Source organism: Salvelinus sp. IW2-2015, linkage group LG25 (assembly GCF_002910315.2).
Source record: "Salvelinus sp. IW2-2015 linkage group LG25, ASM291031v2, whole genome shotgun sequence".
Taxonomy (NCBI): domain Eukaryota; kingdom Metazoa; phylum Chordata; class Actinopteri; order Salmoniformes; family Salmonidae; genus Salvelinus; species Salvelinus sp. IW2-2015.
In genome coordinates this window covers 18096540-18113580 of record NC_036865.1, presented here as the reverse complement: position 1 = coordinate 18113580, position 17041 = coordinate 18096540, and the positions used below count along the sequence as shown (strand labels likewise).

Below are 17041 nucleotides of genomic sequence, written 5' to 3'. Positions count from 1 at the left end.
GATAAAAAAGCAACCCGTGAACCAAAAATGTACGTGACCAGATAAATTTGTTTCACTGGCACTCTTGCGACCAATTAACAAGAAGAGGAGCAGGCAACCCTCTCCTGCGTTGGCCGTCCCCAACATCATGTGAGATGCTTTCAGTTAAATGCACTACTGCCTTGTTCTAGATCTTAACTTAAAACTTTCAGTTGAAATTTCAACCTTTCTATAAAAAATACCTGTTTCCCAAGCTCTCCGCTGACTCATACAGAAGATAACTGAGAATGGCACAATATCATTTTAATAGAGGCTGAGATAGTGACAGATAAACTTCAACAGAAAGCACCAGTATTTACTAGCAGCCATCCAGAAAAACAGTTGCATGTCAGAGGCACTTAGAAGTGGTGGTAAGAATTTCAGACATTCAGGCTTTATCCTATCATCTCAACCAAAATTGTACTGTACATCTAGAGTGTCTGCCATGGGAGATGGTGGAAGGACCAACGAGGAAAATACCTCCTTTGTTGCCATAGACAAGTCTTTGTTTCAAATTACAGCTTTGGCCGTTTGGAATCACTTAAAAACCCATTACATTAACTTTTATGACTTGATCCCAGGTGCAAACTTGGTTTTTGTCAAGCCTCACGCTGTGATGGACTGTCGCTAATAGTTTCAAAGGCGTATGGAAACCTGAGAAAAAGGGTTAATTTTACATGAACCCGAACAAAAAACAACTGTTAACAGCACAGAGGCATGCCAGTGAAACACCCCCTGTTTGGTGATTAAACCTATGACCACTTCTAGAGTCTTTGCTGTGGTCACTACTGTGCTTTTCTTATAGGGGACTTCAAGGCAATACGCAAATTGTAGTGTATTCAAGGTTTTAAAAAATGCTTCTAAAGTTACTAATTTCCGCTTAATGTCAGACTTGATTTGCGGTAACAAAACATTTATCTAATTATGTATCAACCTCTACAAAATGTATTATAATCCACATAATAATTCACATTTCCTGTTACTGCATGATTATTTTCCTGCTGTGAGAAGCAGGGTCAAATTAAGACAGCGCATCTGTAGGTATTATGTTAACTTTTTAGTCCTATGCTACCATGCATACATATCATGGGGCCACTAGCAAATGGTGTGACCGTGTGTGGGTGAACGCTACTATGGCTACACATGAACTTTGTCGCAAGGGTTGTGCCTCAGTGGATAAAGAGGAGCTTGATCCAACATGATAATACCTGCAGAACCATCAGCTCTGGGGATCAATATGGTGCACATGTTGTTGTAAATGCCACAGCCAACACAACAGCAAACACATGGTCGAAAGCTTTCTCTGTGTTTCCAGCATGATTTACAGACACTCTGGAAGACTGGATGGCATCTCACCAACGGGCGGCTAGACACCACACGCCTTTAATCTGTGGGCCATGCAGATCTGATGAGATGCGGTTAGGATGTATGGGTCTCTCTTCCACTGCATCGCTGGCCTGGGAAACAACCACCTACAAACTAGGCCTTGTCTGGAGCATGGAATAAAAGAGCAAGGCCAGTCTGCTTCCCTTGGCCCTCGTCCCGACACGCTGCTTCCGTAAGGATGGGAGCGATTGTGGGAGAGCGAGTGAAATGGAGGATGAGACGAGGATGTGATTCATTTTCCCTCTGCTTCTTTCTGAAGGACGCCACTCTTTCCACTGAGAAACAGAGCATGTCCTGGATGTCTCCTGAACGGGGACCAATAAGAGCCCTGGTCGGTCTAGCCAGCGCCAGTCATCCTACCACCCTTTAGGAGGTGGACGACCTGGGGAGCATACAGACTAACATTGTGGTTGAGTACTGAGACACATATACTCACTGTATTTATTGATGAGGATGTGGTGTCCTCATTTGGTTGGGTGTGTTTAACTGCCCTCAGTCTGTTGACATGACTTCCATGAACAAAATCATCTCAAATATTCTAAACTGAGGACACCGACAGTGCGCTACTTTGCACCACCAACAGTTGAGGAAGTGAGTGAGGGAGTGGATAGGGTTAACAAGCTGCTCTTTCCCCCGCATGATGACTTCTAGCTTTATCTTCCCAGCGTCACATCACACAGCCATCTCATTAGCCTATTAGATCACTTAGCTTTGCAGACATTTGGATCCGTTTTCCAGGCCACATCTCCTCTGTCTTTGTCTGCCTCTCCATCCCATTCTCTCTCTGTCAGAAATGAATGTAGCACTTTTTCCCTTTCTCCTTCCCATCCTCTGAAGTCCCAACTTCTGCAGACAGACTAATGTAGCTGCAGACGTGTAATGTCTTCCCCAGAGACGAGGGTACACCACACAAGAACGGACCGACCCAGCCGCCAATAAACTCTGCTTCTCATGAAGCACCGAGGGAGAAGAGAGGGTATTCTACATTCAAAAAGTCAACTTTCAAAGCTCAAAGTCATAAACATGTGTGATCGATTCTCTCTCAGTGTGCTGATATGAAATACAAAGTTTGATAGAAGTCACCCATACTCATGACGCACATTTGAGGCAAGAGAGGGACAGATGGAGGGAGAGTGAGGAAAAGAGGGAAATAAATACATAGTTAAAAGAGTACAGACCTGAAGCCCTGAGGACAGAACTGTGACAACTTACTGTATTTTTCATAAAAATGTGGAAATTCCAACTTTTCCTTTATTTTGGCCTCTAATTATCTCCCTCTCTCTCTCATCCTCTAATTTCTCTCGCACTGACACTTTCCATCTCTAGTCGACTCTTTCCCTAATATCCACTCTCCCCTGCCCGTACCCACTGTCTCATTAGCTGGGGTGTCATGAGTCAGACCCCCTCCCCTCTCCCCCTAGCCCATAGCCTCTGTCCTGTCCCACTGTGGGGTTAGTCATGGAACTGGGACTGTGCCCACTGGGCAGACTGGGTAGACACTTTCTCACACAGAAGAGAAAACTGGGGCAAAGAGTTCAACAGCTGTTTTAGCTATGTAGCCAGAGTGGGGCACGGGGTATATGGTCAATCCACAGTCAGGTACTGGGCTGTCATGGTCAACCAGTAGTTGGATGGTAGTCTTACCACAGGGCACAAACCATTAGACTTTTCAGTGTCTTGAAACTGGTTTTTGAGAAGTAATGATGCTGTATTTTCCATCCATAATCTTTTCTTCAGACGTCCATGGATCACTGCTTTGGGTCTGATATCACCTTCCAGTTGTCTAGTATGTGTATTGAATGTAGACCAGAGTGTATAGCACAGTGGTCTTCCAGGGCCAGTTTGGGGAACCACTGTAGGCCGCATAAAAGAAAACATAACCTTGTGCTTGTCTTGGCGTTTTGGCCGAGGCTGTGTGCAGCCCTGTCCTTGTCATGAGTGTCTTTTCAGCTGTGCATTGAAGCGAGGGAATGCTCTGCGAGGCATTCTGTGGTGCAGTTACTCCTAGCATGTGGCTTTGAATGGGTGCCAGACATTCCTTCATATGGCTGTCGAATATGATTCATGTGGGATGTGTATCCCACTAGTCCACAAAGCAACAATCTCTCTAAGTTACTGTACGCTGCCTCGGCAAAAACCTTGCATGGCCTACCTCCATGCCATTTATGAGCAAAACTATTTGCTCATTGGAGCATGACATGGGTATTCATCTGCTGGTAATGAGTCTTTGCAGAATGTATTCCAAGTTTCTTTCAGAGAATCGTTTCCTAACGACTGTTGTCTCTGAAGTATTTTTATCTGAATGCCATTGCCAACATTAACTATGTGTTGAATGCCAGCGTTTACAAGGACCACTTCGTTGCACATGTTGCACCTCTCAAACAATCAGCTGTGTTATCAAGCTGAACAACAACTTTCTACCAATAACAACTTTCTACCAATAGGGAATAATATTAAGTAATTGTTATTGTTCAATTGTTGCTCACATTTGCTAGTGGTGTCTAGATTTGCAGTTGTAAGATATAGGAAAGTACTGCACCAAGATGGCTGCTGTTGGCCTGGAAGGATGTACTTCAAATCCAATCTGTCTCCTGGGAGTTGAAACTCTCAATGTCATTCCCACTCACGCTCATAGGCAGGGATTAAATAGCATGGGAGCTACTGTGTAAAGTCACACTCCTCAAACCCTCTTATTTATGCCACTTATAATATTCCATAAAGTTTCAATTTGAAGGAATATTGTGAAGATTGGCAGTTACTAACCTTAATTCCGGCTTTAACTTTGACTCATCTGCCCCGGGCTCTTTCTTCAATTCCGGGCTGCCCATGAGAAAACGCCAGCAACAAAACAGGCAGGAGAGGGGGAGTCCAGGCGAGGTTAAGACAAAGGGAAAACCGGCCACCTCTTCTCTCCATTCTATTGGCCAATGACTTGGTAATAAGATGGACCTCCGATTGTGATTTTGCTATCAATGTGAATCTCGTAACTGCAATATTCTCTGCTTTTCTGAAACATGGCGTTCGGACAAGATGCCCCCCATGGCTATCCAACTCAATGGATTCTCCATTCACCGAGCGGACATGACAATGAATTCAGGGAAATCGAGAGGGAGAGGGTTATGCCTCTTCATCAACAGCAAATGGTATGCTGAAGTTTCGACCCATTGTTCACCTGTCTTGGAATACCTGATGGTCAAATGCTGACCCTTCTGCCTCCTGAGAGATTTTTCAGCTGTTAGCATGACTGCTGTATATATTCCACCTCAGGACAAGAAATACAACGAGCTAGCGCTTAACAAACTGTACCGGAGCAATACGTCTGACACCAACAGGCCCCTGAACAGCTTCTATCCCCAAGCCATAAGACTGCTAAATAGCTAACAAAATGGCAACAAGGACTATCTGCACTGACCCTTTCATTTGTTTTTCATTTTTGTACTCACTCACAATCACACTGACACTCACACACTTAATTTGCTCACACACACATAACATGCACACACATTCATACTGACTCTACACAAGCACACACACTCACATATAATCATAGTATACGCTGCTGCAACTGTTTATCATATACCCTGATGGCTAGCCACCTTACCCCTATATCTACCCCTACCACTCCAGTATACCTGCACATTGTTAATATGGTATTGGCACTGACCCACTGTTTCATATAAAGACGGCGCCGAAGAACATGGCTGACGTTTTATATTCTCCCAACCAATTGCGCAATTGTGTTATTTTTTGGGACGTTTTGTGTAACTTTAAAAAAAACGTATTGTGTACATAATGTTGCTGCTACCATCTCTTATGAATGAAAATAACTTCTGGACATCAGAATATCAATTACTCACTGCAGACTGGAAGAAACGTTTTCCTTTAACAAGTCCGACGAGAAGGATATCCTGCTTTCACTGGAACAGGCCCAGATCCACGCCTTTTGCGTGAAAAAAAGACGCCCGAAAAGGGGACGCAGATTGGGGATCGTTCAGAGAAGCCAGAGGCGAGCGAGTAAACTCCCAATGCCTTCCATTCTCCTTGCTAAAGCGCAATCGTTAGAGAATAAAATTGATGACCTACTATTAAGATTATCCTACCAACGGGACATTAAAAACTGTAACATCTTATGTCTCACCAAGACGTGGCTGAACGAAGAAATGGACAATATAGAGCTGGTGGGATTTTCCATGCACCGGCAGAATAGAGACGCTACCTCTGGTAAGACGAGGGGTGGAGGTGTGTGTCTTTTTGTCAATAACAGCTGGTGCGCGATGTCTAATATTAAAGAAGTCTCGAGGTATTGCTCGCCTGAGGTAGAGTACCTTACGATAAGCTGTCGACCACACTATCTACATTATCCTGATGCTACACTACAGGATTTTTGCTAGCACAGACTGGAATATGTTCCGGGATTCATCCAATGGCATTGTAGTTGCATATTCCCGATTTCCCTGAAAAGTTGCATATCGCGGGGGCCTATTCGAAGCTAGAGTAGTACAACCTGTGGCGTACTGCACTAGCTTTCAATAGTCCCCACGATATGCAACTTTTCAGGGAAATCAGGAACCAATACACACAGTCAGGTAGGAAAGCAAAGCTTAGCTTTTTCAAACAGAAATTTACATCCTGCAGCACTAATTTCAAAAGGTTTTGGGACACGGTAAAGTCCATGGAGAATAAGACTACCTCCTCCCAGCTGCCCACTGCACTTAGACTGGGAAACTGTCACCACTGATAAATCCACAATAATCCAGAATTTCAATAAGCATTTCTCTATGGCTGGCCATGCTTTCCACCTGGCTACCCCAACCCCGGCCAACAGCTCTGCACCCCCCGCAGCAACTGGCCCAAACCCCCTCGCTTCTCCTTCACCCAAATCCAGACAGCTGATGTTCCGAAAGAGCTGCAAAATCTGGATCCCTACAAATCAGCTGGGCTAGACAATCTGGACCCTCTCTTCCTAAAATTATCCGCCACCATTGTTGCAATCCATATTACTAGTCTGTTCAACCGTTCTTTCGTATCGTCTAAGATTCCTAAAGATTGGAAAGCGGCCGCGGTCATCCCCCTCTGCAAAGGGGGAGACACTCTAGACCCAAACTGTTACAGACCTATATCCACCCTGCCCTGCCTTTCTAAAGTCTTCGAAAGCAAAGTTAACAAACAGATCACTGACCATTTTGAATCCCACCGTACCTTCTCCGCTATGCAATCTGGTTTCCGAGCAGGTCACGGGTGCACCTCAGCCACGCTCAAGGTCCTAAACGATATCATAACCGCCATCGATAAAAGATAGTACTGTGCAGCCGTCTTTATTGACCTGGCCAAGGCTTTCGACTCTGTCAATCATCGTATTCTTATCAGCAGACTCAACAGCCTTGGTTTCTCTAACGACTGCCTCGCCTGGTTCACTAACTACTTCTCAGATAGAGTTCAGTGTGTCACATCGGAGGGCCTGTTGTCCAGACCTCTGGCAGTCTCTATGGGGGTACCACAGAGTTCATTTCTCGGGCCGACTCTTTTCTCTGTATTTTTCAATGATGTCGCTCTTGCTGCGGGTGATTATTTGATCCACCTCTAAACAGACGACACCATTCTGTATACATCTGTCCCTTCTTTGGATACTGTGTTAACAAACCTCCAAACAAGCTTCAACGCTATACAACACTCCTTCCGTGGCCTCCAACTGCTCTTAAATGCTGGTAAAACGAAATGCATGCTTTTCAACCGATCGCTGCCCGCATCTGCCCGCCCGCCTAGCATCACTAATCTGGACGGTTCTGACTTAGAATATGTGGACAACTATAAATACAATTGAACTTTGAAGTTTACATACACCTTAGCCAAATACATTTAAACTCACTTTTTCACAATTCCTGACATTTAATCCTAGTAAAAATGAATTGTCTTAAGTCAGTTAGGATCACCCCTTTATGTTAAGTCAGAATAATAGTAGAGATAATGATTTATTTCAGCTTTTATTTCTTTCATCACATTCCCAGTGGGTCAGAAGTAGATATACACTCAATTAGCATTTGGTAGCATTGCCTTTAAATTGTTTAACTTGGGTCAAATGTTTCGGGTAGCCTTCCACAAGTTTCGCACAATAACTTGGGTGAATTTGGCCCATTCCTCCTGACAGAGCTGGTGAGTCAGGTTTGTAGGCCTCCTTGCGAGCACACAGTTTTTCAGTTCTGCAAACAAATGATCTACAGGAATGAGGTCAGGACTTTGTGATGGCCACTCCAATACCTTAACTTTGTTGTCCTTAAGCCATTTTGCCACAACTTTGGAAGTATGCTTGGGGTCATTGTCCATTTGGAAGACCCATTAGCGACCAAGCATTAACTTCCTGACTGACGTCTTGAGATGTTGCTTCAATATATCCACATAATTTGCCTTCCACATGATGCCATCTATTTTGTGAAGTGCACCAGTCCCTCCTGCAGCAAAGCACCCCTTCAACATGATGCTGCCACCCCCGTGTTTCACGTTTGCGATGGTGTTCTTTGGCTTGCAAGCCTCCCCCTTTTTCCTCCAAACTTAACGATGGTCATTGTGCTCAAACAGTTATATTTTTGTTTCATCAGACCAGAGGACATTTCGCAAAAATTTACGATCTTTGTCCCCATGTGTAGTTGCAAACCGTAGTCTGGCTTTTTTAATGGCGGTTTTGGAGCAGTGGCTTCTTCCTTACTGAGAGGCTTTTCAGGTTATGTTGATATAAGACTCGTTTTACTGTGGATATAGATAGTTTTGTACCCGTTTCCTCCAGCATCTTCACAAGGTCCTTTGCTGTTGTTCTAGGATTGATTTGCATTAAAGTATGTTCATCTCTAGGAGACAGAACACATCTCCTCCTGAGCAGTATGACGACTGCGTGGTCCCATGGCGTTTATACTTGCGTACAATTGTTTGTACAGATGAACGTGGTACCTTCAGGCATTTGGAAATTGCTCCCAAGGATGAACCAGACTGGTGGAGGTCTACATTTTCTTTTCTGAGGTCTTGGCTGATTTCTCTTGATTTTCCCATGACGTCAAGCAGAGGCACTGAGTTTGAAGGTAGGCCTTGAAACACATCCACAAGTACACCTCCAATTGATTCAAATTATGTCAATTAGCCTATCAGAAGCTTCTAAAGCCATGATATCATTTTCTGGAATTTTCCAAGCTGTTTAACAGCACAGTCAACTTAGTGTATGTAAACTTCTGACCCACTGGAATTGTGATATAGTGAATTTTAAGTGAAATAATCTGTTTGTAAACAATTGTTGGAAAAATTACTTCTGTCATGCACACAGTAGATGTCCTAACCGACTTGCCAAAACTATAGTTTGTTAACAAGAAATTTGAGGAATGGTTGAAAAACGAGTTTTAATGACTCCAACCTCAGTGTATGTAAACTTTTCACTTCAACTGTACCTTGGTGTCTGGCTAGACTGTAAACTCTCTTTCCAGACTCACATTAAGCATCTCCAATCCAAAGTTAAATCTAGAATCGGCTTCCTATTTCCCAACAAAGCCTCCTTCACGCATGCTGCCAAACATACCCTCGTAAAACTGACTATCTTACCGATCCTTGACTTCGGCGATGTCATTTACAAAATAGCCTCCAACACTCTACTCAGCAAATTGGATGCAGTCTATCACAGTGCCATCCGTTTTGTCACCAAAGCCCCATATACTACCCACCACTGCAACCTGTATGCTCTCGTTGATTGGTCCTCGCTACATATTCGTCGCCAAACCCACTGACTCCAGGTCATCTATAAGTCTTTAGTAGGTAAAGCTCTGCCTTATCTCAGCTCACTGGTCACCATAGCAACACCCACCCGTAGCACGCACTCCAGCAGGTATGTTTCACTGGTCATCCCCAAAGACAACACCTACTTTGGCCGCCTTTCCTTCCAATTCTCTGCTGCCATTGACTGGAACGAATTGCAAAAATCACTGAAGTTGGAGACTTATATCTCCCTCAATAACTTTAAGCGTCAGCTGTCAGAGCAGCTCACCGATCGCTGCAGCTGTACACAGCCCATCTGTAAATAGCCCTTCCAACCAACTACCTACCTCATCCCCATATTTGTTTTTCTGCTCTTTTGCACACCAGTATTTTTACTTGCACATCCTCATCTGCACATATATCACTCCAGTGTAAATTCCTAATTTGTAATTGCTTCGCCACTATTGGACTATTTATTGCCTTACCTCCTTACTTCATTTGCACAGACTGTATTCAGATTTTACTATTGTGTTATTGACTGTACGTTTGTTTATCCCATGTGTAACTCTGTGTTGTTGTAATTGTCGCACTGCTCTGCTATATCTTGGACAGGTTGCAGTTGTAAATGAGAACTTGTTCTCAACTGGCCTAACTGGTTAAATAAAGTTGAAATAATTACAATTTTTAAAAAATTAAAGGAAAATTGAGGAATACACCACCTCAGTCATCGGCTTCATCAATAAGTGCATCGATGACGTCCCCCCACAGTGACTGTATGTACATATCCCAACCAGAAGCCATTACAGGCAACATCCGCATTGAGCTAAAGGCTAGAGCTGCCGCTTTCAAGGAGCGGGACACTAATCCAGACGATTATAAGAAATTCCGTTATGCTCTCAGACGAACTATCAAACAAGCAAAGCGTCAATACAGGATTAAGATTGAATCCTACTACACCGGCTATGACGCTCGTCGGATGCGGCAGGGCTTGAAAACTATTAGGGACTACAAAGGGAAACCCAGACGAGAGCTGCCCAGTGACGTGAGCCTACCAGACGAGCTAAATGCCTTTTATGCTCGCTTCGAGGCAAGCAACACTGAAGCACCAGCTATTCTGGATGACTGTGTGATAACGCTCTCCATAGCCAATGTGAACAAATCCTTTAAACAGGTCAACATTCACAAAGCCGCGGGGCCAGACGGATTACCAGGACGTGTACTCAAAGCATGCGCGGACCAACTGTCAAGTGTCTTCACTGACATTTTCCACCTCTCCCTGACCGAGTCTGTAATACCTACATGTTTCAAGCAGACCACCATAGTCCCTGTGCCCACGGAAGCGAAGGTAACCTGCCTAAATGATTACCGCCCCGTGGCACACACGTCGGTAGCCATGAAGTGCTTTGAAAGGCTGGTCATGGCTCACATCAACGGCATCCTCCCGGACGCCCTAGACCCACTCCAATTCGTATACTGCCCCAACAGATCCACAGATGACGCAATCTCAATCGCACTCCACACCGCCCTTTCTCAACTGTACAAAAGGAACACCTATGTGAGAATGCTGTTCATCGACTACAGCTCAGCGTTCAACACCATAGTGCCCACGAACCTCATCACTAAGCTGAGGACTCTGGGACTAAACACCTCCCTCTGCATCGGGATCCTGGACTTCCTGACGGGCCGCCCCCAGGTGGTAAGAGTAGGCAACAACACATCTGCTACGCTGATCCTTAACACTGGGGCCCCTCAGTGGTGTGTACTTAGTCCCCTCCTGCATTCCCTGTTCACCCACGACTGCGTGGCCAAACACAACTCTAACACCATTATTAAGTTTGGTGACGACACAACAGTGGTAGGCCTGATCACCGGCAACGATGAGACGGCCTATGGGGAGGAGGTCAGAGAACTGGCAGTGTGGTGCCAGGACAACAACTTCTCCATCAATGTGAGTAAGACAAAGGAGCTGATCGAGGACTACAGGAAAAGGCAGGCCGAACAGGCCCCGATTAACATCGACGGGGCTGTAGTGGAGCTGGTCGAGAGTTTCAAGTTCCTTGGTGTCCACATCACCAACGAACTATCATGGTCCAAACATACCAAGACAGTCATGAAGAGGGTACGACAAAACCTTTTCCCCCTCAGGAGACTGAAAAGATTTGGCATGGGCCCCCAGATCCTCAAAAGGTTCTACAGCTGCACCATCGAGAGCATCCTGACTGGTTGCATCACCGCCTGGTATGGCAACAGCTCGGCATCTGACCGTAAGGCGCTACAAAGGTTAGTGCAAACAGTCCAGTACATCACTGGGGCCAAGTTTCCTGCCATCCAGGACCTATATAATAAGCGGTGTCAGAGGAAAGCCCATAAAATTGTCAGACTCTCCAGTCACCCTCAGTCATCGGGCATAGACTGTTTTCTCTGCTACCGCACGGTAAGCGGTGCCGAAGCGTCAAGTCTAGGACTAAAAGACTCCACAACAGCTTCTACCCCCAAGCCATTAGACTACTGAACAATTCATAAAAATCGCCGCCGAACAATTTACATCGACAATAAATAATAAAACCTGAATCTTGATCTTTGTAACGGAATGTGTAGCACACAACACAAGCGAACTACCACAATTTTGCAACTGTTTCTAAGTGTAAACTTCTTCCCTATGTGTCCGTTTGTCTCCTATGTCAGTTATTCATGGGTTAAGTTGTTCGAATAAAGTCATTTGTACTAAATTCTAAACTGTTGAGCTATGTCTGTGACCTCTGGTGTCCCCTCTTACCGGTGAGTCGATCTTGAGGAGTGCGATGTCGGACTTCTCGTCCATGTCTTTGATATTGGCGTCGTAGGTGGCGCCACTCTTCAGTTCCACCTTTACTCGATGTTTATTGGCCACAACATGGGCGTTGGTCACAATCTGTCCATCCTCCGACACCACGAACCCTGAGCCACTGGACACTGCCACCTCCCGCTTAGAATACGTCATCCTGAGAAAGCGGGAGAGAGGGAGAGAGGGAGATAGATATGCAGAAAGGGAGAGAAAGAGAGAGAGATACATTTATAGAGATAAAGGGATGGGAGAAGGGGGATGGAGAGATGAAGACAGGGAAAGAGGATGCAAGACAGAAGGAGAAGTACGTTAAAAGGGAGGGTTTTAACTTAAATGTTTTACCAACTAGTGTGGTCTCATCCAGGTGGGTTGTAAAGTCAACTCTGGTATGTGTCTACAGATATTCAAGGACGAACACATACACATACACACACAGCTGTGTTTACGTGACATTTCTGGACTTTTTGGAGTGTAAAATGTTTCACCATTAAAAATATTTTCCCTAACCCTAAACCTAACCCCAAAACCTTAAACCTAACCCTTCAATTTAAAATAGCATTTGAACAAATTCAGGACCTGAAAAAAGTGATTGTTTTCCTACCTTTTCAGGACATTAAGGTGAAGTGTTAGGACATTGGGGTCCTGATAATGTAGAAAAACAAGTACACACACACACACACACACAGGTGCCGCTCTTACTTGCGATAGAGTTCAATGTGAACCACGGCTGGGGCGATCCTCTCCACCACGTCAGCGATAAAGTTGTATTTGTGTCTCAGACTGTTTGGGTTGTCCTGGGCTAGAAATACATCAACAGAGACAGGACGTTGGGATAAAAAATGAACTCAAAAACAACCACAAACACAAATACAACAAAATGATGTAACAGCAATGCAAGAATAAGCCCAGTATATGAAACTGGTCTCAAAGAGAACTGGAAAAGATGACAGTCCGTTTGTGGCATAGACAGAGTCTTCCCCGTGCTTCTGTCTCTGTCTGTAAGTGCCTTTGATTCTTCCGTAAGAAGATAAGTCAGAAAATGTTGATGACTGACCATGTAATTACATCATACTGAGAAGGCATACAAGTATTTTTCCAGGCTGTGAATTACTGTAATTCTTTTCTGAAGATTATCATAGACATTTTGCTTTTTAAAGACAAGATAATCATGTTTCATCTCCTTTATCTTTCCACACCCCTCAAGTAATTATGTTTAAAATAAAGAAAGCACCATAGCGGTTTTGTCATACAATCCTAAACCTTGCTGTAGTTTGTAAAGGTTGTTTATTTCAATTATATTACGTGGCAAAGAGGCGCCCATAAGCCTAGAAGATGAGTTGTGAAAAAAATACTTCCTGCTTGAGGCACAGTTAAACCAACACAAGAGTAGAATGAGCACAGTCTTGGCGTACTGTATCCTACTTAATTATATGTTGAGAATACCCCATTTCTTTCCTGTGTAAGAAGGGAAATTCCATGATGGCATCCATATCCTCAGGATAGCTGTAATTTGCCCCAAGATATGGGGATAGTATGATGGCGTAAGTCCCCGGTTCAAATGTTTAAGATATGAGTGCATCGGTCCGCGGGCCTGCTCCGGTATCTAGACCTGAGATCAATCTGAAGTACCTAAGAGGTCATCTTTACCACTTGACCTCTTCATTGTTCAATGTTATGATGATACTTGGCCCGTCCTCTTGACACAGACAGACTGATTTGTTTCCACAGACACATCATTGCATTGGAAATGAAGGAGAATGGGTTTTGGCCAGTTGATGACGAAATCTTTCTTGCTGATTTGGGAAAATCACAAACCAGATGTAGTCAGTGTGTGCTCCTTCCATAGCAGTGCAGGTTACTGTTGCCAGTGTTGCCTCTTCTGTAGACCGTGACAGGATATTTCTTAATGAGACACTCTATCTGAGGAGCTGGGGCTCAGATCAGGTCAACGACTGCTGGAATGAAGTCGACCGCTAGACAAATAGAAAAGCATATGGACCAAGGATGAGAGCATCTACTTGAACCTCAACTCCCTCCAAAATCCTGAATATCATTGGAATGCCTTTGAAAAGGAGTTTTAATAACTATCAGTTTTTACTGTTCTGAAATGATGGAGGACATATGCATAAGCCTTACAGAAGTATATACATACAGTATGTTGAGTTGACCCACATTTACTGTCTGCCATAAATTGACAGAGTAAAATAAAAAATACTTACAGAAATCCTACGCACGCGCGTGTGCACACACACACACAGTTAAACCGAGATAATGGCTTTTTGATTTAAGTGTTCTGACCCCATGCAGGCATGCTTCACTACAGACTGAGAGAGAGGAGGGAGAGGGGGACCAGGGGAGACGCTATTAAACAGCTATACAAGCTATACATAGGTTAGGGTATTCAAGCATCAGGCTTCAGGTCTCATTTTGAATTGAACAATGTCATATTGATGAAATAAATCAAAACTCCAATTCTACAGAGACAAAGCAAAGCCTATCCTTTCAGGGTGTAGATGTAGCCTGTCTATTGTGGCTCCCTGAAAGGTAGTCCTTGTTGTCCTATCAGTTACCTTCTTCTGGCCTGGCTGTCTGGCTGTGCTCCTGTAGCCCTCAACTTCACCTCCTCAGAGGTGGGGGAACCAGACGAAAGAGTGGAGGAGGATGGGGGTAGTATAGTTATCCTAAATGGTTCTGTAGTGCCACATTTTCTCTCGACTTGTCTCGTTACGTCTATGCAACATGTAGCAACACACAAAACCACTCATAAGCTCATACGGCAGGTAGCTCAGCGGTTAAGAGCGTTGGGACTGTAGGCTAACCGTAAGGTTGCTGGTTCGACTCCCCGAGCTGACTAGGTGAAAAATCTGGCGATGTGCCCTTGAGCAAGGCACGTAACCCTAATTGCTCCTGTATGTCACTCTGGATAAGGGCATCTACTAAATGACTCAAATGTAAAAATATAATGAAACGATGTGCTTGTCATGCTGTCCATGGGCCAGCTCAGTAACCTCCTGTCAAAGAGACATTCCACCCCTGGCATTCCATCCCTCTATTAGACACACTGTGTCCATCTCCCTATAATTCCCATATGTCTGCTATACAAAACTCACTGACCTCTCCAGGAAAAGAAACCTGATTCTTGTATCAAGCACTCCCCAACACACACCGGTCTGCCTGCCTGTCCACACTGTTGCTGCTTTATGAGTTTTTCCATAAGGAAGCTGCTCTTCCTTTCCCCCATCCTACAGGCAGAGGGATTGGGTTGCAGTGTCAGTGGGGTTGTATTCCCTCTGCGGTATCACTGTAGTCCAGGTCCCTTGCTGCAAGGCTGTGGTGCAGGAAATGCATTGGTTCCACTGAATACACACTCACTAAGTCTTTGAAAGCGTCCCTAAGTCACATGAAACATATTCCCTGAGCTGTGCGAACATACATGGAAAAGCCCAATCCCAATTCAATCCCTAGACCATTGTTTCGTGATAACCCTGCTGGTGAATTTAAAGTGCCAAGAGAGAAAGTGTGAAGGGGAGAGGGAGAGAGGGAGAGAGAAAGAAAGAAATAAAGAAAAAAGGAAAGAAAGAAAGAAAACAGAGCGCTGAAAGGAAGAGTGGCAAGTGAGAGGCAGAGACGAGAAGGCTGGGAGAAAATACGTGTACGATCAGCATACTGTACATGATCCACCAAGCATAATCACAGACAATTTTCATTCTCTAACTGTACACCAACACAGCTTGCCAATGTAAAGCTAGCAAGCCCCAATCACTCACCAGAGCTATGCATTATGTAGCTGTTCCTTTGGGTGTGAATTGAAATGAAATGCATGAAAAGGTTGTTCTCAGCATCCTAAAGTCAACATGTTTATTCTCTTACCTCTTGTAAAATATCAATACATCTCAAACGTGTTTCTGCAGGCCATATATGCCATTCTGTGACTAAATTAGTTATTTAAGAAAACACACAATGGGCCCACGGGACAGCAACATTTGACCTAAATCGTGTGCCAGCTCAAACAACTTGCATAATCGACAACTTCAGAAAACAGATTCAAATGACATCATGCACCAATGTAATTTAATGTGTTTGCTTTAAAGAGGCCATTGAGGCCAGTGGTCCGGAGCCTCTCTTTACTTGGCCAGGGGCCTTCATGTAGCTTGGCACAGAGCTGCACTCTGTTTTCTTAGGCTGTCTGGAGCTGGAGAGGAGCTGGATCAAGTGTTTGCATCCCAAATGTTTGCAAAATCACTGAGGAGACACTCTGACATAACTTTGGCATGCCTTCTGTGTCCTTGTGTTGGAAAAGGTAAACATATGGAGACATTAAAAATAAATAGTCTACTGTCATACACATACTGTACACTATGTGCCTGCACACGTACATTAACTGTCTGACAATGAATAATCTAGAACCCAAAAGGGTTCTTCAGCTGTCCCCATAGGAGAACCCTTTGAATAACCCCTTTGGGTTCCAAGTAGAACCTTTTCCACGGAGGGTTCTACTTTGAACCAAAAAGGGTTCTACCTGAAACCAAAAAGGGTTCTCCTATGGGGACAGCCGAAGAACCCTTTTGAACCCTTGTGGTCCAACTAAGAACTAAACACATGGGGCCCAATTCCGATTTAGGAAATTACGCCTTTCCTACGCACTCCTTTCCTACTTACTTCTCAGTAGTTGGAATTCAGACTAACATGAAGATGTGTAAAGGGCTTTGCAGGCGTGATTCCATTCCGCTCGCTGAATAAATGTAATTCAATCGCTGAAAACCCTCCCACTCGCTGGACAACAGATTTTCATTCAATACGGTTTTCAGTACATTTATCTTAAGTCATCCCTTTAAATACAGTGTACCTTTTAACTAGAATTTTGTCGACAGATTTAATAGAATATATCGAGAGAACAGGTTCAGAATATTAGCAATCAATGAAAGAAAGCCATCTACAGTATATGCATATGTCTTTGTTTCAGCACCAATTGGTAGCTTTAAAACTACTCTGATCTTGTAGATTATTTGGGGTTAGGAAAGTATTTGTGAATCATAAAAAACAGGTTTGGAGAGCCTTTAGCATGAAAGAAAGAAAACTGTGTTT

At 44.1% G+C, this 17041-nt stretch overlaps 1 protein-coding gene across 1 annotated transcript in view; it reads right to left on the bottom strand.

The window, feature by feature from the left end:
• LOC111951594 (serine protease HTRA1A) overlaps positions 1-17041 on the bottom strand; it is a 35787-nt gene that overhangs the window by 13277 nt on the left and 5469 nt on the right. The window contains exons 2-3 of the mRNA XM_023969763.2: positions 12656-12755; positions 11909-12113 (exon numbers count right to left, since the gene is read on the bottom strand). Coding sequence (XP_023825531.1) covers positions 11909-12113; positions 12656-12755 — 305 coding nt within the window. The remainder of the gene's footprint in view (positions 1-11908; positions 12114-12655; positions 12756-17041) is intronic.